We start from the raw sequence: 22,606 nt of genomic DNA, 5'->3' as shown, positions 1-22,606 counted from the left end.
ACTTTGGGAGTCCTTGGAGAAAAAGTACAAAACAGAAGATGCTGGCTCGAAGAAATTCGTAGTAGGCAAATTTCTAAACTTTGTGATAGTTGACTCTATGGCTATGATCGGCCAAGTTCAAGATCTCTAACTCATTCTGCATAACATTCGTGTAGAAGGCATGTCTCTCAGTGAATCCTTCAAAGTTGCTACCTTAATTGAAAAATTACCACAAGGCTGAAAGGAATTTAAGAACTACCTCAAATACAAGCGCAAAGAAATGACTTTGGAGAAATTGATTGTGCGTTTGAAGATTGAGGAGGACAACCGCAATTTTGATAAGCGGACTAGTAAACATCCAATAGAGTCTAAGGAAAATGTAGTGGAATATACTCCAAAAGCAAAGAAAACAGAAGTATTCTGGAAAAAGTTCCGCACATGGCTTTAAATGAAGTGGAAACTAAGAAGTACAAGTTTAATGACAAATATTACATTTGTGACAAAGAGATATATCGGCCCAAAGATTGCGATATCAAGTACAAAGGCAAAAGAAAATCAAGCAAGAAGCTTGCTCAAGCTAATATGACCGAAGTGGACAAAATTTCCAATAGTGTAGACGACATAAATCTTTCTGTAGTTGTTTCCAAGGCAAACCTTGTCGGAAATCCTAAAGAATGGTGGGTGGACACTAGTGCTATTTGCCACATCCGTGTTGACAAAAAGATATAAGAAATGAAGAAAAAGAAACAAATGAAAAATTCTGTATAAACAGAATAATTCGAATCTATCTTAAGATTGTTGGAACAATATTTCTGTATAAAATAAACAACTTGAAACCAAATCAAACAAATAAAAATAAATTATATACAGAATTTATTCACCGAAATGAGTAAGTACAAAAAAGATCAAGTCGAGTGTGTGACACTCTATCATTAAAACAGATTCGCCTCGCTTCGGTGCTTACAGATAAATGGCGTCTATCTCCCAAGATACAATGATCTACACAGATTGTAGTAGCACTCCAAACAATCTGTACGGCGAACTAAAACATCTGTTCTATACTCTTTGAATTTTCCATAAAAATAATATAAAGAATAAATCTATGCAAAATAGCACGAAGAAGAGAATAAGAGAAATTTCGGAATGAGAAAGTTACTAGAAGAGGGTTTGCTTTTATAGAGCCGAACAAAAATGAATTTCAAATCGAACAGGTGCAAATTTCAAACTGAACAGATGCAGTTTGAACCAAATAGGTAAGGTTTGAATTTGAACCTGTTGAAACAAGTTTGAATTTGTCAGGTGCAATTCTATAAAAACTGTTTGAAAAAGCTGTTTAAATCTGCTAGAAAATGACTAGAAGAAGCACTATTTGGACAGAAAAAATTTGGTGCATAATTTAAATTAATTTCATTTAGAAATTCAAAAAAATTTCCTGCAAAAATGCAAAAAAATTCAAATAAATTTTGTCTAAAATATTAATGTTAGGACTGACCCGATCCACAACCCACACCTGTGCTCGGCACGGCTCGGCTGGCAGCACGTATGTGTGGTGGTTTGAGCCAAGGCTTACTTTGTCCATAACTCTTCCCTTCTACAAAGTTGGGGTGCCCCTTACCCAAGTTTATCCACCTAGAGCTTATATACTCACTCTCTTCAAGTTTCAATGTGGAACAATCCATTTCAATGAAACTCACATTTACTTCTTTAATTGTCTATTCCATGAATCTGAGAACGACGTCTACTTCTCATTCATTCATAAATGGTTTTGACGAACCGTTTGTATCGTGTTACTCATCACGCGGTAAGAAACACGTTACCTTTTTGGACCTACCCCAAAAGACATGTGAACTCTACTCAAATTTAAGTTCAAAATTGACCCAAATAAGTTGGTTGGCTTTTTGACTTTTTTGGTTATTTTAGCTTGGGGCTAAAAAGCCTGGTTTGGGAAGGACTTTTGATTTTTTTGACTTTTTTGTGAGAAAAAGAATGTAATGATTATGGATTGGATGTGATGTTTTGTCTTATTGAGCTAAAAAGTCTATTTTATTTTTTGCGGCTATTTTAACTCAAAAAATCTCAAAACCAACTTGCCAAACGAAGGCAAAATAAGCTTATAAAAATTATAATTCCAACATACACAAGTCTTAAAATTTTTTAAATTTAACTGAAGTTTAGATTGAGTGATCTCAAGTTACACTCTATTCTATTCTTAGTTGGTGGACGTGTCATTTAATTAAAGGCAAGTTAATTTTAGAAATTAAAAAAAAAATGGTCTCTATTATTTTTTATTTTTTCCATTTTTAACAAATCAATGTATTAATTGGATCTGTTAAAAAAGAATGTACTAATTGGAAAAAAATCAAAATAATAATAAAAATGATAAATTTTAGGTTTTTTTTTTTTTTTAGGGTCCCTGGTAGTAAGACTTTATAGTATAAAGGACATCTAATATTTTCATAATGTCTAAGGTCTCTCAATTTGATCCAGAGAAATTCTGGTCCAGAGAAATTCTCTGAGTTGAAAATGTTGAGAATAAATTGATGACAATTCTGGGAAGGAAATGATCATGAAGGGCAAAGCTTGCGATTCAACATCAGGGGATAAATGACAAACTCTATGCTGAAAAAACTTAATACCAGGGACCAATCTAGAGAAATTTTCAAACCAAATCAGAGAATTTCTCTGGACCAACTCAGAGAAATTTCAGTTTAAACTAGAGAATTTCTCTAGACCAACCCAGAAAAATTTCAGTTCAAAGCAGAAACACATAATAGACAAACATACATAGAAAACAAGCAGTCAGCAACAGTGAATTGATGAATTATTGTTGAATTATTGTTTGCAGTCAACAACTCTTTGTATCATCCATTCATCCATCAATCCCAAAAACCCAACTCAGTCAAATCTACAATGAACCAACTCTCTGCATATTTATCAAGTTCCTTTTTAATTCTGTTTTTGGTCTTTGAAATTTCTCTGGACATTTCAACGCAGAGAAATTCTTCAAAACTAGAGAAATTCCCTCTCCACCCCAGAGAAATTCACTCAAACCCAGAGAAAATCATGAGAACCAACCACCCCTTCTGTTGGTGAGTGTACCTAACTTCCAAATATTGGTTCCACCCTCACCGATCTCTTTCTCACTCACCGAACTGTTCTTTTTCTGAAGTGAAACACAGGGACCAAGGGCTCCACAGATTTTCACGCCTTTTGTCGTCACTATCTCAATAGTCACATCAAAACACATCTTCAAGTTCCCTTCTTCATCACGATTAAATAAGTGGCGCAAGAATTTTTTGAATTGCTCTGATTCAAATGATTCCCCTAACATCATGAATCCACCTAAGCTCTCGATAGCGGCACTTAGCTCAGCTGCTTCGACTTGATTAAGAGAACAAACAAACAAATCAAGAACAATAGATGAATTCATTAACCTCTGTGATAATTGTTTATAGAACTGGCTCGACTTTCTATAGTTAGCTGCGTGTCCACTATTCAGGTCTCAGTGAGTTCTAATTGAATGACCAAAATCTGAGTTTACAATCATCCCAGAGCCAGCAGTTCCAGGCCCATATGTAAATACCAAGATTTGTGAACCTGTGTTAATTGAGTATCCTTCTAGGAGTCCAACAACAGCTGATATTGCAGCGCCTGGGTACCACCGGATCACCACCGGTTTGTCCGATTCCGTCGCCAGAGATTGACTAGGGTTCCGAGCTCCTTCATTCCAGTCGGAGAATGTGTCGGTGCCTCAGTGATCGACGGCGGATTTTAGGGAGAGGAGAGAGAGGCCGTCAGAGGAGAGAGAGTGTGTGAAGTTGAGATTTTGGATCTAAATGAAAAAACATAATAGGAGCAGAGAGAGTTGAGACATTTGGGGAAAACAGAGCTGAGCTGAGTTGATATATGTTTAGAGAGATAAAGAGTCAAATTTCTCTAATATATGTTTAGGGATTTTAGACATCAAAAAATAATTTTGTGAATCTCTTCCATTACAAAAAATGGGATAGGGACCCTAGACTAATTTTTTCTAAATTTTAATTATTAAATTCATAAAATTTTCTTGTAGGTAATTATTTTTAAAAATAAATATGATTTGTAATTTTTCCTAGATTATTTTCCCAGAAGAGTCTATAGACTATAGACTACAGACGACGTCGTGCAAGCATGTAAAGGGAAACCAGAGAAGTATACCCTTCTCGCAAACCCTAAACCCTAACCAACTTCAGAGGCCAACAAGACTCTCATCTCAGCCCACTCGAACTCTACATCCACTGTAACTTCCTCAAGCTCTTTCAATGGCGGCAGACCAGCCAGGCATAGCCAAAACCTTCCCAGTGAAACCAAAACTCAAACCCATTTCCAAAAAATCAACACCAGAATCAAAGTATTGGAAATCATTCAAAACCCAACCAACCCAAACCGTAATCTCCTCCATAACCTCCCTCTCTTTCTCCCCAATTTCCCCTCACGATTTCGCCGCCACCCACTCCGCCACCGTCACAATCTTCTCCTCCCAAACCCTAGAACCCAAATCCACCATCTCCTCCTTCTCCGACACCGCCACCTCCGCCTCCTTCCGCTCCGACGGCCGCCTCATCGCTGCCGGCTCCCACTCCGGCCTCGTCCAGGTCTTCGACGCCAAGTCCCGAAACCCCCTCCGCCGCCTCCGCGGCCACTCCCGCCCCGTCCACCTCGTCCGCTACCCCCGCATCGACAAGCTCCACCTTTTCTCCGGCGGCGATGACGCCATCGTCAAGTACTGGGACGTTACGTCCGAAACCCCAATTGCTCAATTCATCGAGCACAAAGATTATGTTCGGTGCAGCGATGGATCGCCTGCGAGTGACGATATGTTCGTTACGGGGTCGTATGATCATAGAATCAAACTTTGGGATGTTAGGGTTTCGAGTGCTAGCTCGGTTATGGAGGTCAATCATGGAAAACCGGTAGAGGATGTAATTTTCTTGCCTTCCGGGGGGTTAATTGCTACTTCTGGTGGGAATTCTGTGAAAATTTGGGATGTGATTGGTGGTGGGAAGTTACTCTATTCAATGGAGAGTCATAACAAGACTGTGACTTCGATTTGTGTAGGGAAGATTGGGAAGGATAGAGGTGAGGAGGCTCAACAATATCGTATTTTAAGTGTATCTTTAGATGGGTACATGAAGGTTTTCGATTATGCAAAATTTAAGGTTACTTATTCCATGAGGTTTCCATCGCCACTTTTGTCAATTGGGTTCTCTCCTGATTGTTTGACTAGAGTTATCGGCACTTCAAATGGGATAATATATGCTGGGAAGAGGAAAACGAAAAAAAATGTGGGGTCTGAGTTGGGGAATTTTGTGGGTTTGGGTCCTATTGAGGAGCCTCCAAAGCGGGTATTGAGGCCTTCGTCTTTCAAATATTTTCGTCGTGGCCAAAATGAGAAGCCTTCAGAAGGGGATTTCTTGATTATGAGGCCAAAGAAAGTGAAACTGGCAGAGCATGATAAGTTGTTAAAGAAGTTTACACACAAGGAAGCTTTTGTATCGGCATTGAGGGGGAAGAATCCGGACTTTGTGGTGGCTGTTATGGAGGAATTGGTGGCAAGGAAGAAGTTGTTGAGATGTGTTTCAAATCTGGAGACAGAAGAACTTGGTTTGCTGTTGGGTTTTTTGCAGAAGTACTCAACAATGCCAAAGTATGCAGGATTGCTGTTGAAATTGGCAAAGAAAGTTCTTGAAATGAGAGCTGAAGATGTTAGATCTTCTGATGTCTTGAAAGGCCATATTAGAAACCTAAAGCGATCAGTTGACGAGGAGATAAGAATACAACAGTCATTGCAGGAGATACAAGGCATAATTTCCCCTTTACTGAGGATTGCTGGGAGGCGATAAATGAGGAGCTTTTTTTTTGTAACTTACCCGGTATTTTTAATTTTTGTTTATCTGCTTGGTTTTCTTTCAAGATGATAGTTATGCAGTTTTGTTTTATCAGAATTTGATATTTGTTTCTCTTTTTAGTTTTTGTGCCTTGAAGGCAATCTGCTAGAAAGCTAAGGCTAGGGCATGCCCTTGTTTTGGTTTGTCCAATTATTGTTTTATTGCTAAATGAAAACATTTCTTTGTGGTATGCTTGTTCTTACTATCTATTTATTTATGCATATATATATGTTAATGACCCATTTGTTATACTGGAAATCTGTGTTAAAATGCCTGGAAACCTATGTTTGGGCTGTTGATTGAAATAAATAAGGATGTGATGTGATTTCTATAACATGTTCTTAGTGTCTCTATTTTCCGAAAGCCACCGAGACTAAGAGATTGTTAGTGATAAATAAATATGCCCAATGGAAAATTTGCAGTAACATCCATTTTCTGTTGGATTTGAACTATTACACCTTGTATTGACGCATACTTGTTCTGTTGATGCCACACAGAAAAATGACTTTCATTAAGTAATATAACTAGTGGTGTTTCATATTGTATTGGAAAGTCTAGATCCTCAAGTTGGAGGATGTACACATTAGGGAAGTTAAAATGTCCTCCAGCAAGCATTTGTCCTGGTTAGTTAAACAACAATTCTGATTTCCCCAAAGAAGTTGGGTTAAATGGAGCTTAGAGGACAGTGGATTGGAGGGAATAAAAAAACAAAATTTGGTGGAATGTTTATAATTTGAGGGCCTATTGTCATAGTTGTTTGGTTGCTTCGACCAATGTTGCTCCATATAACCCAAGGCCACTAGTTTTGACGTCTTTTGTTTTTTGATGAAGGTGGGAAACCCAGCACGACAGTTGACTGAAAGGTTAACAGTTGTTGTTTGATTGAACAAACAAGGTTCATTTTAAACAAAGTTTTAATTTATTAGATTCCTTTGTATTAGAAGAACAATTGCTAAGCTCAATACAATTGGGACATGTATCTTACTCTTAAGCTTTGGAACCACATCATGGTTAGGATTGACTTGCCCTTGCTGCTCGAATGCTTGCTCTTCATTGGTTGAGTGAATATTGCAGGACATGGCTTCATCAGGATCATTGAGGATGCAGGCCAGTCATTATTTGTTAACATGTTTTGCTTGCTTGGAAAATAGTTTAAATGAATTCCTAACCTCCTGTGTTGGGGATTAAGTGGCCTTCATTTTTTTTGTTGGCCAACAGAACCTACTTGTGTAGTGATTACTTGAATGGCTTGTAATAACTGCAAGGAATAATTCACTCTATTTTCATGTTTAAATGGTGCGTGCACCCTTGTGGATGCTACCCTGTTTTCTGCAGTGTTTCAACTTTTCATTGTGTAAGATATTGTGTATTTGAGTTAAAAAAAAAAAAAAAAAGAGTGTATTGAACCTGGCTTTGATGATTTACTTCTAATAAGCAGCAGATTACTGTGTCAACTGCTTTTTTTAGCTCTTTTTTTTTTATGGCAGCTTAAGTTTGCTTTTTAGCAGCTTAAGGTAACTGCTTAAGCATTTCTATGGCAGATTACTGGTCAAGTTCTAAAAAAGATCAAGGTAACTGCTAAAAAAGCTGCTTGCATTCAAGCGTTCAACTTCTCCCATGTGGTCTAACTTTGCATTATGTCGTCATGTATCAACATTGCATAGAATAATAGGTAAGGTTTTATCACTGAGTTAGTCTTTTGTATGACATGTACATGCTAACTCATAGCCTTGTGAGAAAGGGCTAGACTTTCTCCCACTGTTCATGTATATGTTGATGCTTGAGTTGATAAATAAAATGTGATAAGAAAATGTATTGAATAAAAAGTAAATAGATGAGAGTGTAAAAAGGGTGTATAGGTCTTTCATTCATTTGCTCGAGGGTAAAATTGGTAGCATGGTATTACTATTGATTGATTTTTTAGAAAAATTAAATTCAAGAGATTTGTGAAATCTTGCCTATAAAATCCATGTGATTTTAAACTTGTTCATCAAATTTAATCCGTTTCAGAAAATTTTGATTTAAAAGCAAACTTTTAATCCTAAAGTCATGTTTTTCAAAACTCAACTTCAATTAATATATTGCGAACACAAGGTCATTGTTTGAGAAAGGAAAACTTTTAATACGTACAGAAAATTTTGTCAAGAGGAATTTGCCACTTCTTCCTCAGCAATGCTAGACACCTAAAAATTTACATGCTAAACTGCTATTTCCCTCTTAAGTCAGTATCTTTACTCCTCCATAGCTATCAAAAGAAACATTATTCATAATGATCGTCACCATCACAAGCAACAACAGAATACTAGCCAAAAGGAAAAAGAAAATTGCTACAGTAAAAACCAAGCATAAAGAGAGCAAAGTTGATATTTTGAAACCACTTTTGGATTTGCATGTCTGAATTCGGAAAAGAAAGGTATTTGGGGGGAAACACGTACTAATCATAAAAAGAAAAAAGGATCATGCTTCCAACATAAAACGACTTTCATTCATAACAGAAAATGTTTATAAGAAGATTATATAACCATGGTCCTAAATTCTGACTCCAGCTTGATCAACGACTAACCCATGTCCTGTACTAATAAATACACAGGCCGTGTCTTTGAAAACACAAAATATCCAGACAAATTGAAGCAATATAATGCTTAGATTTAAGTTACAGCCAAAACAAAGAGCCAAATTTGGAGGGCCATGCAGATTGTCCAAAGGTGATTGAGAATGCTCCACCGGACATCTTGAGCTCAAGCATTAACACATGGTTGAAACCATCCAAAAGGATTGATGAGGTGTATCAGTTTGCCTAAAGGAATTACAAACAGCATCAAGAAGCACTGGCCATGGACTCAATTAGGAGTTGGTAACCTTCTGGCACAGCAATCTGTGTCTGTACACACTGTGCCAATGCAGGAACATCAGCGCTGACATCTAAAAACCTGGCCAGCAAGAGCAGCAGATGAAAATCAGAAATTCGCTTCACAAATGGAAGGCTCCTTGTTCGGTCCAGATGATTCTTCAGGGCTTTCATTGTCACTGCTGTATTCCTGTTCTCAATGGGAAATGTTGATGAAAGTGGGCCCTGCATTACCATAAAAATTCATCAGAAGCAACGTGGTGAGAATAACTTGCAGATTAAAAGAGTGGCACACAAAATTTGTACTCTACAACAAACACAATAATTTATGTACATTAATTTAGGAAGAAGAAACGTAGCAAGCCATTGAAACAGCAAATGGGTCTCGCAAATGCGCATTACAATGTAGTGATTCTATCAATTAGGTGTCACTGGTGTGTAGATATAGCCATATATGGGGCTAATATTGTGTCCAGAAATGAATTACCTAACACGACCTGAACCCTAAGAGAAATCTAGACGGCCAGTGATGAAGTAGAGTCCAGACAAAAACCAATAATAGAGCAGTGTCATAGGCTTTCTTTAGGAAGGGCATGGAACAAGTACTCCCAGGGGACTAGAACAGGTTCAGAGGCAACAAAGAAATAGAGCAGCAGTGCCATAGGCTTTCTTTCAGACGGGGCAAGGAGTAAATACTTCCAGGGGACTGGGATTTTCATCTCCGTAACTGTGATTTTCTCTGCCCAGACCTATTTATCACCAGTGCTAACCCCGGATCTGACACCTAAAACGGTAAAAGATAGCTTATCCAACAGAATCTTGCCATGCGAGTAAGACAAGTAATTGCTGTACAAGGGGCACATGAAAATGTTCATCAAACTACCCATAACAGGGACATTTTTTTCCCCTCTTCGTACGCACGAAGTTCCTATCGAGTAATGAAAAGAAAAAATGAAAAAATAAATTATTTCACGCTAATAGACATACCACCACAAATAAAACTTCATAAATCCTGAATAGCACAGTGATGCCTTCTAGATTTCAATTGAAAGTTTCAAGTGGCTGTCCAAGGCAGGGGCTTCCTAAAGCAGTTAGCAGAAGTTAGGTGAAGGCCTGGCAAAAAGCTTAAGCAAGCTCTGGGCAATGATGTTCCCGAACAAGGGAAAAGAAAATAAACCACCTAAAATAGTCAAAAAGCCAAAAAAGTCACTACCAAAAAGTACTTTCTACACGTCTTTTCGTAAAAAGCCAAAAAGCTAGCTAAAATAACTAGTTCCCAAAATTTCATCCAAAGTACCTTGCCACATGAGAAATTGAGATCCATACAATAAAATGGTTAAATTTTCCTCTCTTTCACATAGTTGGTTTTCAGGGATGATTGTCCCATCCCATCCTTTAATCAAATTCTGGATTTGTTGAGACTTAGGTAGTGTTTGGTGTATAGATCCTTTCCTCTTTGTACACGAGCTGCACCCCCTTGATGCAATTTTTTCTATAGAACCTTGTGTGTATAAAAATTAAAAAGGGATTCACTTACCTGATGTTGGGCATAATAAGAAACATAAAATAATGATGGCTGGAATTGAATTCATGGTGGATCTTAGTCATAAAAAGCAAGTAGGCTTATAGTTTTAAAAGGTGAAAAAGTAGTATTAGGCTATGTGATGCAGGACAAAGTCAACAAAGGATGCCCCATGACCAAATATGATGGGGCTCGGGCTTTAATGTTTATAGTTTTGAACCAAGAAGGTTGAGTTTAGGTTTAGAAGGTTGAGTTTAGGTTTAAAAGCTTGAATTTGGTAGAAGTTTAGGCTGGATTTGGGTATGAAATCAAAAAAATAAAGACCACTAGAAATTCTGGAAAAAGGGTATTGTTAAGATATTTAAGCTTGCTAATAATTAGGGATGGCAGTTTAATATGAAATAAGGGCTGATTCCCGTTATGCATATTTTTTGAAAACAATCGAAGAAGATAGAAACGCGTACTATGTGTGGTAGGGAGTTAAGAAAGTAGGAGGGAAGGAAAGTTTCATAAACGAGAAGGCAAATCTTGCTACCTAGAATGAATGCTCCATATCAACAGGGTGAAGAGCACATTACCTACAAAATTCACAAGGGAAGTCTAGTGGATTCATCTACAATTAGTGGGTGTGACAAATTAAAGAGATACAATATAAGATGCCTATATGGCCACCCATGTTTAATTAAATGTAGTTAAGCTTCTAACAGTTAACATGCCCAAATAACCCTGAAGTAACCGTTACCAGAGTGAGTGTGACGAGATGGACGAATCGCATGATGAAATAATAAAATAAGGGGAAATAAATTTACGAAACTTAAGGGTCACAAGTCCAAAAGGACTGGAGAAGAAATATTGTTTTTAAGTCAAAGGAACTATAAAGATAGGAGAAATTGACAACAGAAAAAAGTATGACAAGCTTCAATTGAACAAAATACATCCCCCATGCTAAAGGTAATAGTAAATAAAAAAAATTCAGGCCACACCCATTAAAAAAATGTTAAATTGAGATTATATATTAAATTGTTATGTTTCTTAAAACATAAATATGTTTACAACAGTAGACGACACATTTTACTTATCAACCTTTTGTCATAATGAACTAAATTCTGTGTCAGAAGTCACAATTTATGTGAATCAGCACAACGATTTACTTCGCTTACTATGTCAAATATTTTAAAAAGTAATTATTACATGGTCCCTGCCTAGTATAAGTGAATCAATCTCATCCTGGACGCAAATACACACATGGACACGCGCGCGCAAAGAGAGAGTTAAACCAAAAAAAAAAAAAAAAAAGAGCTCATGTGAGTATAACCAACATAAAGACCTAAATGTCATGATATTTCTTACATTAATGGTTAAAGGAAAAAAGACATTACAGCGATAACCACCAAAATAAATCTTTTTCCTCTATAAGCCAAAAAATGTTTAAATTGCTACTATCCTTTTAGCTAAGAGAGATTGTTGTTTCATTATCTTCTTGTTGCATGTGTCGCAAACATGCATCAAAGCTTTTCTCTTTTTGTGTTTTGTTTTCTTTTTTTACTAATTGTCTTCGGTTAATATCTCCAATTAGATAGTCAAGAACAAAAGAGACAATTACTTGTGCCCAAACCAATAATCCCACGATACAGCTTACTAAATCTCCTATAAAAACATGCAAAATCAATATAAATCAGATTGTAAACTACAGATATGATATATAAGTAACCAGAGTGATATATAGATCGCACCTGGTGATCGAAAATCTTAACTACCACCAAGAAAAAGTCGTTATCAACTTCCTTAGTATCCTTCCCTCCAACAACCACTTCTTTCTTCATCTTCGACAACTTTGGATCATCATCTTCCCCAATCTCCGTCTCGAACCACCCTTCCTTAAACAACCTAATACACATATCACTCATCTGAAAAGCCTCGAAATGCACATCAGCACCACCATCCTCATTCACCTCCAATTTCACCACCGCCGTCACCCACTCCTTCAAATCCCCTTCCCCGTGCATCTCCGCCGCCTGCAAAATCTCCGCATTCGACAGGGTATAATCCTTCTTGTTCTGACTGATCGTCTGAGTAAATATAAATCCTACTTTCCTCATCCCCAACCCCATAGCAATCGCCTCCACAAGTTTCTCCTCATCAGGATCTCTCAAAATTATCAAATTCTCCTCCGTGCCCTGCTGCGGCGGCTCGTATATGAAATCGACTTCCACCTTCCCCTCCGACGACACCGTGCCGTACATAACTCCGCCGCGCTTGACTGCAAAAGCGAGCGATTCATTGACGTAGTTCTGGAACGCGTTCGCAGCGTCGCGATCGAACGAGACAAGCTCGCAATGAGGGTTTTCTTGGCGAGTCACCCTCATTTGCTTGGCGATCAGGTCATCCATGGTCATCTTCCGGCCGAACGAACCGGCCGGGTTGAAATTGGGACCGGAAACGGTTCGCTCGCCTTCGTAAGCGAGGTAGATCATGGAGCCGTGGGTGATTCCGAGAGTGGAGATTGGGGTTTGAGGGTTGGACATGTCGGTGAATCGAGCGATTTCGTCTAGGGTTTTGGCGAGCAAGAGGTTCTGGTTGGTGGATAGGGTTTGATTGAGAGTGGGGACTCTGAGTTGGGATTCGATTAGGGTTTTGAGTTGGGCAATTGTGATGAGTGGGTTGTCGATTGAGACTCGCTCTGACCCATCTCTGCTTCGAATTCTGATCATCATCTTGTGAATGACCTAGCAATGGTTAGAGAAATTGATAGATATGGGTATTGATAGAGGGAGAGAGAATAGTTGGAGTATAAGTAATGTTCTGGAATCACTTGGGGAGCAAGAAGAAGAAGAAGAAGAAGAAGAACACGAAGCTACTGCTGGACAACGGAGTGTGGGTATTTATTGGTTTCGAGGGTTTGGATCTGGTACAAGTGATGTCTCAGTCGAGTTCTACAACTGTTACCGTCTCCCCCCCCCCCCAATTGATAAGAAATCCAATTTTGATGGGCTTTTGCCCTAGGATCCTGAGCTTAAGCCCAACAGTACAAATCTGAAATCAAATCACTAATACCATCTTGCAAAGCCCGGTTCTACGAGAGGTGATCCAAAATGTTGAAGCGAAGCCATTGGGCTAATCATAACCAAAGCGATTAGCTAATCTCTTTTCAAAAATAAAAGATAGTGGGCTAATCCATTATTATTATTTTGTTTTTATTTCTTTGGTTTTTTGTTTGATGTGTGTGGTGGTGTCTATTGGCTGATGGTGTTGGGAAGCAAGGGTAGGTGGTGGCTGAAGGTGGTGGAAATAGAGGAGAGAGTGAAAACTAATTTTATTTTTTATTTGTTGTTTTTTTTTAGTCCAAACCCCCTTCCCATAACCATCGCAGTCCTTCCTTAGCATTTTTTTTAATTCCCCTATGAAAATACTAGATTTTACTGAGACAATCTTTTACTTTCTTTATAAAAATCCTAAAATGTGGGTGGTATTATTATTTATTTCATCTCTAAAAATCGTAAATCTAATATGGAGAAAGGAAGATTATGGTGGTGGTTCGAGGTGAATAGGTCACGATGATAATGGTGAGTGGGAAGGAGGTAGGGTTGAGGAGGTAGCGACAAAGAGAAAAAGAGGTGGAGTCAATTGCTAGCGATAGGAGTAGTAGTAATAAGTGATTGTTTAAGGTTAGGATTAGAGCAATAATGTTCAAAATGAGGGTATTATGAAAACTTATTAGAGTGAATTGAGAATAAAAAATACAAATTACTTATATTGAAGTGTAAGCCTTTGTTTGGAATAAAATTTTAGTATGATTTTTTAATTTTTTAACTATTTTATTCTGATTAAAAAAATTCTGTTTGAAATTATGATTGACTTTTTTTTATATTAGATTTGATAATTGTAAAAAAGAAATAATTATAATTTAAATGTAATATTTTATTTTATTAATTAAAATAACTTATTTTATCTTTATTAATTGTCTTAGTTCCCAACCAACCTCCCAAATGACCCTTAAATTTAAATAATGATGTGTGATAAAAGGGTTGATGTGTATAATACATCCCGTTAATAATAATAAATGACTCATATAAACTATTTTGAATTCGAATGGTACCTTTTGTAGGGAGACCAAATGGTCATGGGACCCACGTCGCGGTCTATGGATATTGTTGTCTTCTCCTTGTTTGCATTTGCCATTATTTTATCGAGTATTTTATATTATTTGCCTTCGTAAAGATTAGGAAACGGAAGGGTGGACTTAAAAAACAAAACATACAAAAAATAGTAACGTAAGAATCTAATCATATCATTTAATGAGTTTTACATTTTATGAAAAAAAAAATATGGAGCAGTTTGTCTTGGATTGAATAGTGTTGTTGGATCAGTAAGACTTATCATGACTCATAATTCGAATTGTTCAATGTGTAAAGTCTATTAAATATTTAATTTTTGTAAAAAATTATGTTGATCGGATCAGATTTTTGTCAATAATTTATTTTGAAAATTATATTTACCATTGATAGAAATCTGATCCGATCAAGTAGCTATCGATATTCAGTCAACGGAATTTTTTACAGGAATAAAATACTCACAAAGTTCTACATATTGAATAGTTCGAATTATCGAAACGAGATCCGTGATGGGCTCCCGCAGACAATAGCACACTTCAATTCGATCACACAAACTGGTGAGAAGTCTGACCTAAAAAATATGAAAAATGTTTCAGATCACTAATTCAACACTACTAATACACCACTAATGACATGACACCATGTGGACCCTACTATTGATGCGATAGTTTGGCCTTTGTTTTTGTTTTTTTTTTTGTTTTTTTTTTTCTTTCTTACACTTGCCAGCTCATTAGTGATGCTTTTAGAACTGCTAATTTAGTGTTCTAAATTGGAACTGAAAAAATATTATCCCTATATTTCAATACATCAATGATTATTAATTTTTAGTATATTTGATTGTGTAGATTGGACTTATTAATATATTATTTATAAATTTTTTATATGAAAATTATATTTAAAATTATATGACAGTAATATTTGACTAAACTACATTTTTTTAATATATTAATTTTATATTTTGATATAATTATATTAAAAAATGTTAAATGTATCACATATTTTATGATTATTATATTTGTTAATACATGATTATGAATGTGATACACTTTTCATATATCGATGTGCCCAATTTATGATTATGAATTTGTCACATAAATTGATAAACTATAGATAGGAAAATGATTGGTGGCCCTAAAAAAGTTGCCCATAATATTCTTAATTTTCAATTTTAGAAACTGTTTTCTTTTTTTCTTTCTTTTTTCTTTTTTTTTTTTTTTTTTCACCTAAAATGGAATTTCGGGGCATTCGAGCCCCGAAATTACGGGCACTCAAGCAGCACCGTTATAGATAATATAAAAAATTGATAAATGTAATAATATTATATTTAAAAAAAAAAAGAAAAGCGGAACGGGGCTCCCAAAGACGATAAATATATGATTTGGGAAACACAAAAAATAATAATAAAGAAAACAAAACCTTAAAAAACTTCTAATATGGTATCTATGCAACAAACAAACACGCCATTTGATTTGACATGAAAAGCAACCCCCGCCATTATTGGAAATACCAACCTTGTCCTCGTCGCTTGCTTGCGGGCTGACGGTTTTCTCAAAGGAGATTTGTTGACTTATTTTTTATACAAACACAAATATTATAAATATAAATATGTTGGTAGAGATTAAAATTTTTTTACAGATAAAATTTAAGTTAATTGTAGGGACGTATTTTTTGAATAATAACACGTGGTTAATATGGTATCGAAGTGTCAGTCGAGGTGCTACGTGTCCTGATCATGACGCCAAGATTATCTCGACTAAGCCGAGATTATCTGCAGAAATACCGGAATTTAGGATAAACGGATAAGCTATAAGAGTTCTAGAATAGGAGATGATCTCAGCCTAAATAAGGATAAAATTTTTAGGAAGTTTATCTTTATCTATAGGAGAGTCCAAGATGAGCATTGAGCCAGAGTCTAAGATAAACTAGGCTTCTAGAGGAACCAAGTTAGTGCTAGCTATAAAAGTAAGGCACCCTCGTAGATCTAAGGTATGCTTTTTGTTTATTGGATAGTGAGTTAAACCACTATTTGCTATCTTTAAGAGATAATTGAGTACTGACTTGATCATCGGAGTATCCCTGGGTGGACGAACCACTACCGGAGTCTCATCTTTTTGTGACAGGTCGTTCGGGAACAATCTATTCTGCCGGTGTTCTCTAGCTGAGTATCTGTTTGGCAGTGTGGTCAGAAAATAGCACACACAATTTGGCACCGTTTGTGGGAAAGAAAGGAGAATAAATGACTAACGACAGACAGAAATAGAAGATTGGGGACGACATCCCTGTTGGAAGTGGTAAACACTTTGATCCTAACGTAGAGGAGGATAATGCAACGAAAAAACTCGAGATCAGAATCTCGAAGAGAAAGACGTCGGCCAGGAGGGAGACATATCAAAGAAGGCAGACCGAGGCAGGTATTATAACTAGGACAACCTCCTGGTATGGAAATATAGATGCCTGCGGAGGGACGGCGAGATGAAAGGAATGGCGAACAAATTGGCAGACCTGCAATCGACCGTCAATTTCATGATGCAGAACAACGTCATGCAGCCACCGTTTCCGTTACAAGATACACCGATTCCAGCGGCCAAAAAAGATGCCCAGAAAGGGGGGCAGAAAACAGTTCCTCTAGTCCCTCAGCACAACAGGACCAAGGAACACTCTCACCAGCCTTTACGGGAGGTCGGGCGAGGAGAGTCAATGAAGGGAGAGTCTCGGAAAACACATCGTACCAAAGAAGCCTATACCAAAGAACATGGGTATGTTCAAGGGGAAGAAGCTTTGTTTTGACACGACTAATGGATGGAGGTCACAAAAGGACCTATAACGACACCGAGAGTAGCGCACCAAAGAGGCTAAAATTCGTTGATAGCCGAGCTCCTGGACGGACCAAGGAGGATCTGAGGGATTACCTCCAGAGAAAGTGACAAGATGCCGACGTAACCTGTCCAGTCAAGCCGAGAACGCCGTTCTTGGTAGAATTGTAGAAATTTGAGGCCCCGAAAAGGTTCCACATGCCGAGATTCTAGATATACGACGGTAAGTCTGACCCTAACTTTCACATCGGCTTGTACTTGAACTCAATGACACTATACACCGAGAACGAACCGTTGCTCTGCAAGGTGTTCCCCTCATCCTTTGGGGAAATCACATCAGACTGGTTTCACAAGTTGTCGAAATGAACTGTGAAAAGCTGGGAAGGCCTGGCCAAGATGTTCGTGGCCAGGTTTGTGACAAACAAACTACAGCCGTTGAGGGTAGACTCCCTGATGGCTCTGAAAATTGGCGAGGATGAAAGTCTCAGGGCTTATGCCAAGAGGTATTCTAAGGTATTCAACCGAATACCAAGGTGCAACCAAGAGGTGGCGGTCATGTCTTTCAAAAACGGCCTGAACGATAATTGTCTGCTTCAAAAATCGCTGGCAAAGACACTGTCAAAAAGTATGGAAGAACCTATGGCCAAGATAGAGAAGTATGCAAGAGCCGAGGAAGACACACCAAGGACAAAGACGTAAAAATAAGAGAAGAGAAACGGCTCGCCGAAGCGAGGCCGAGGTAACACTAGATATAACAAGCAAGAGACATGACTGAGGGCTGCACAGGCAGTCACAACCGTATTCCGAATTTCGGTTTACAAAGTCTTGGAAAGAATTCAGAATCAGCCCTATTATAGAGCACCAAAGAAAATTGTCACGACCCAAACCCGTCCCTATGGGTTTAGCATCGCAACCGGCCAGTAATCAGTGATTACCGAAGGCCTGCTTAACAATAATGACAGTAATACAGAGTAAGGGGCTGGCGGAAGCCAAACAGTAATAGAAAGATGTCCAATGAGCTGTGACATTCTGTATGCAAAAAGACTTCTACGAACAAGTCACATACATAACGAAAAGCATATATACATCTCAGACATACATAACATCCAGGTTAGGGACCTAATTCCTTCAACATAACTGTACAATCACATCCTATTCAATTTATTACAAAACAGGGACAGAAAAGGACGAGTCTAAAACACCCCACAGACAGCCTTGGCTTGACGGATTTGGAACCTCGAAGTGAGGCACAGTGGTTGGCTGGACAAAACAAAAGCTTAACTCGACGCTCCTAGCTCCGGTCCGGTGCCTGGACAGCTACATATAAATATAAACAGTGAGCTAAAGACTAGTGAATAACATATGCGTAAAGGGGTTATGTGACGCCCTGATTCTACACTATTGGTTGCAGTCAAGGGAGAGTCACTAATGAGTCCTATGGTCAATAACCAAGTAAGATCGCAGATCGCCGGAGGAGTTAAATTAGCCTTCCTTCTAAGTCCAGCTTTCTTAGGCAGCGCACTACCCTTTTGACAGATCTTAAAAGGTATTGACACAAGGTCTCATAAGTAACGATAGGGTTCACACATAGAATATAAATACATAACAACCACAATATATATATTCTTAATTCAAAAGATGGTTTCATTACATTACATCCCAAAAGAAAGCTTAAATCTTCCAATGGGTCTTTACAAAACATCCAAAAGAAAACTTCTAATTTTTCTAGGATAGCCAAAAGTCTTTAAAAGTTTCGGGCTCATCGTCTCCAGCTATAAGTTTCGCTTCGTCACCTGGCATGGTACGCCGTGAGCTTTGAATGCCCAGTAAACACACACACACCCTACCCCTTTTTCCCAGTCCAATATACAATCACAATTATAACATCAAGTAATAAAGCATAATACTCAAATAAATAAGTAAAGAGTTAGGTCAGATGTTAATAAACTAGAAATTTCCCAAAGAGATTTCGTCCTCCCAACCACAAGAATCGGACGCGGATTATTCGGTATGCCCCCTCTTTTGCTGCTTTGTTGCAGACCTAACCTCGGATGCCTACCAACAGTTATGTACCATGTAGCGCCAACCGCAGGGCCTCAAAAGAGACGGTAAAATAGGGCCTTTCCCGAATCCCTCCTCACACCAAACCACCTAGGGTCCGAATACAACCGCTCCGTTCAAGGGTTCCGAAAACCACTTGCGCAAGACTTTGACTTTCAAATAGGGAACGCAACCCAACAATCCATATATCACATATTCTTATCTTTTCATTACTCAAGTGCTCGAAAACCCAATACCCTCCCAATTAGGTTTCCCGTTAAATTAAATGTTTTAAATCAAGTTAATCCAACTTACAAGACAATAATATCCACATAGGCATGCATCCATAAAGCAAGGAAGATAAATAACATAACCATAACACATACAATATCATGCCGAGATATGATCATAAGCTAATAAACATTTTTATGAATACAAGGGCATAAAACATCCATGCATAACGAATTTTTCATATTTAGCATCACATAAAAATTAAAATGAAAGGACTATTTTAGATCTTCCACCGGACTTGGTCTTCCTATGGTTCGTAGAGAATTTGATCTAGTTTCTAGAACATTTTTCGGAAATGGGATTACTTTTCCAGATTTTAAATTATTTAAAAAATAGTCCAGTGCTGTCCAGAATCTGTCCAGATCCGTCGATCGTTACGAAAACTTGATTTTATTGCAAACCGCTTAATGTTTTTCGATGAAAACAATTTTAGTTGAAAGCTAACTCCTTAAGGAAGGTTTTGACATAAAATATAGGTCCAGAATATTTTTGTACATTTTTCTGGAATTTTTTAAAGTGGGCTAAAAAAACAAGTTCTAAGGTAGACTGTTCAAAACATGAAGATTTGTGAGAAAAGGGTTCCACCAAGGGAAAGTTTTCATTTATTTTGTGAATAAAACATGCTAACTAACATATATTTACTCAGAAAGTTTGCTTGAAAGTGTGCCTTGGAAAGTTGAGAGATTGGTAATAAAAGAGGATGGTTTTGTGCCAAAAGGGAGAAAATACAAGAGAGATGGAATAAATACTCAAATCTTAGTATTTTTAACATAAGAACTCTTTAATGACAGATCTGAAACACATTATTTAGAGACATGTATTGAAGAAGGAAAATAAAAGAGAAGTTGTGTTTGTGGCTTACTTGCTAATTTTGCACAAGAATGCTCTCTTCTCCCTTCCTCTTCTTCTCTAGACTCCTTTCTCTCTTGCTCTCCTCCCTCTCCCTAACCTAATGTGTGTATGTGGGTGTGGTGTTTGTGCTTTGCCAAGCTAGGGGAGGTTGATGTTTATAGACAATTTTGGATGTAAAATGTCCTAAAAGCCCATTAGTTGGAAATAAATGGAAATGTTAGGATTTGTTTGGATTCTAAGTAAATGGAAGGGATTTGGGAGGCTTGGTCAATGATTTAGGCAACACTTAGTTAAAAGGGAACTAGTTTTGGAATTAGCACCCTAGGTCTAGGTACTAGGTTGGTGGTTTTTCCTAGAAGTTCATGATGATGTTTCTTGGAAATTGATTTCTCACTTTCTTCTAGGAAGGCTAGGCATAGGGAAGGGTGAAGGGAAATTTTTTAATTATTTTATGTCCTAGGCACATTCCTCAAGGTGTATACACACACACATATATATATAAAGTTGATGGTACTTCAAGGTACAAGGTACAAGTACTAGTTTTTGGGGCAAGTTTTGAATTTAATTAAAGGGTGAAGGCTTGGAGTTAAATACATGTAACTTATGTAGAATTAAATTAGGTTAGGGAACTTATTCCGGTTAGGGAAATTCCTGTTTCGATAAAAATAAAAATAGTAATGCTAACCGTCAAGATTCGAATTAATTCAAGTAACCGAGGGGCTTTAAGAAAATAATTCAAACATTAGGGTCTTAAAAGTAAATACTTATTTCGGGGGCTTCACAACCTATCCCCCTTAAAATAATTTTGTCCCCGAAATTCAACTATATACTGCCTTCGAAAAGCTCGAGGTAGTTTGCCTTCACCCAGTCCTGTCGTTCCCAAGTAGATTCCTCAATTCCCCGATGACGCCATAGCACTTTCACCAATTGAACCGTCTTTCCTCTAAGGTTCTTCTCTCGATGATCTTGTATTGCTACCGGTCCTTTTTTTTGTCAAGACTGATCTCTTCCCATTTGAGGACGTGTGTCGGGTCGGCGATGTATTTTCTCAACATAGATACATGGAAGATGTTGTGTATCCCTGCTAATTGCGGGGGTAGAGCTAGTCTATATGCTACTTCGCCCACTCTTTCCAATACCTCAAAAGGCCCGATATATCATGGTGACAGCTTCCCCTTTCTCCCAAAACGTACGACTCCACGCCTGGGTTGCACCTTTAGGAACACGTGGCTGCTTACTTCAAACATCAATGGTCTTTTCCTCCTATCTGCATAATTCTTTTGATGGTCTTGGGCAGTCTTTAACCGTTGTCGGATCAATTTGACCTTTTTAGTAGTCTCTAGAACAAGTTCGGGTCCTATCAAATTTGCATCACCCACTTACGTCCAACAAATCGGCGATCTACAAGGTCGTCCATGTAATGCTTCAAAGGGTGCCATACCGACGCTAGCTTGAAAGCTGTTGTTGTAGGCGAATTCAATTAGGGGTAGGTGTCATTCCCATCCTCGTTGAAAATCCATTGCGCAAGCTCTCAGCATATCCTCGAGTGTCTGGATAGTGCGTTCAGATTGTCCATCTGTTTGTGGGTGAAAGGCGGCGCTAAAACATAACTCAGTACCAAGAGCTTCCTGTAGGCTCCCAAAATCGAGAGGTTAATCGTGGATCTCGATCTGACACAATAGTTACCGGAATTCCATGTAGTCGAATGATCTCCCCAATGTAGAGTCTGCACATAGACTCTAGAGTGTCGGTCATCTTATAGGGTAAGAAATGTGCTGACTTGGTGAGGCGGTCCACTATTACCCATATAGCATCGCGCCCTCTAGGTGACTTAGGCAACCCTGTCACAAAATCCATCGTCACGTATTCCCACTTCCATTCGGCTATTGGTAGACGTTGCAACATTCCTCCTAGTTTCTGATGTTCTGCCTTTATTTGTTGGCATGTCAGACATCATGCTACAAATTTAGCCACTTCCATCTTCATCCATTCCACTAATATTGCCTCTTCAAATCTTGGTATATTTTAGTCCCTCTTGGATGTACCGCGAATGCAGAATGATGACATTCCTTCAGTACCGTTTCCCTAAGTAACTCGTCACTTGGTACAAATAATCTACCTTGGTATCTTAAACTCCCATCGGGGTGAATTTCCCAATAGGGCATGGGCTCTCCTGATTCCAGACGTCCCTTGATCTAGGCTACCTCTTGATCGTGCTTTTGGTC

General features: G+C 38.0%; 2 protein-coding genes across 2 annotated transcripts; one reads left to right on the top strand and one right to left on the bottom strand.

Annotated features, from left to right (window-relative positions):
* The first annotated feature begins 4,127 nt into the window (after nt 1-4,127).
* SWA1 (transducin family protein / WD-40 repeat family protein) lies at nt 4,128-6,093 on the top strand. Its single transcript, XM_028210799.2, has one exon. The coding sequence runs from the start codon at nt 4,278-4,280 to the stop codon at nt 5,856-5,858; it is 1,581 nt and encodes a 526-aa protein (XP_028066600.2). The 5' UTR covers nt 4,128-4,277; the 3' UTR covers nt 5,859-6,093.
* Nucleotides 6,094-8,363: 2,270 nt separating this feature from the next.
* On the bottom strand, nt 8,364-13,218 carry LOC114269477 (NPL4-like protein B). The gene is made up of 2 exons (XM_028210797.2): nt 12,007-13,218; nt 8,364-8,976 (listed from the first exon to the last, which is right to left on the bottom strand). The coding sequence occupies exons 1-2, from the start codon at nt 12,985-12,987 to the stop codon at nt 8,722-8,724; spliced, it is 1,236 nt and encodes a 411-aa protein (XP_028066598.2). The 5' UTR covers nt 12,988-13,218; the 3' UTR covers nt 8,364-8,721.
* Nucleotides 13,219-22,606: the final 9,388 nt, after the last annotated feature.

The sequence above is a fragment of the Camellia sinensis genome, chromosome 14 (assembly GCF_055761805.1).
Source record: "Camellia sinensis isolate YWXY chromosome 14, ASM5576180v1, whole genome shotgun sequence".
In the NCBI taxonomy this organism is placed as follows: Eukaryota; Viridiplantae; Streptophyta; class Magnoliopsida; order Ericales; family Theaceae; genus Camellia; species Camellia sinensis.
Note: the sequence above shows the minus strand (reverse complement) of the source record. Positions and strands in the feature narration are given on the sequence as shown.

Excerpts from the sequence above, each read along its gene's own strand:
- SWA1 (XM_028210799.2), top strand. The coding sequence starts at position 4,278 with ATGGCGGCAGACCAGCCAGGCATAGCCAAAACCTTCCCAGTGAAACCA.
- LOC114269477 (XM_028210797.2), bottom strand. The coding sequence starts at position 12,987 with ATGATGATCAGAATTCGAAGCAGAGATGGGTCAGAGCGAGTCTCAATC. Across the intron at positions 8,977-12,006 it reads TTAAGATTTTCGATCACCAG|GGCCCACTTTCATCAACATT; the intron begins GTGCGATCTATA and ends ATGGTAATGCAG.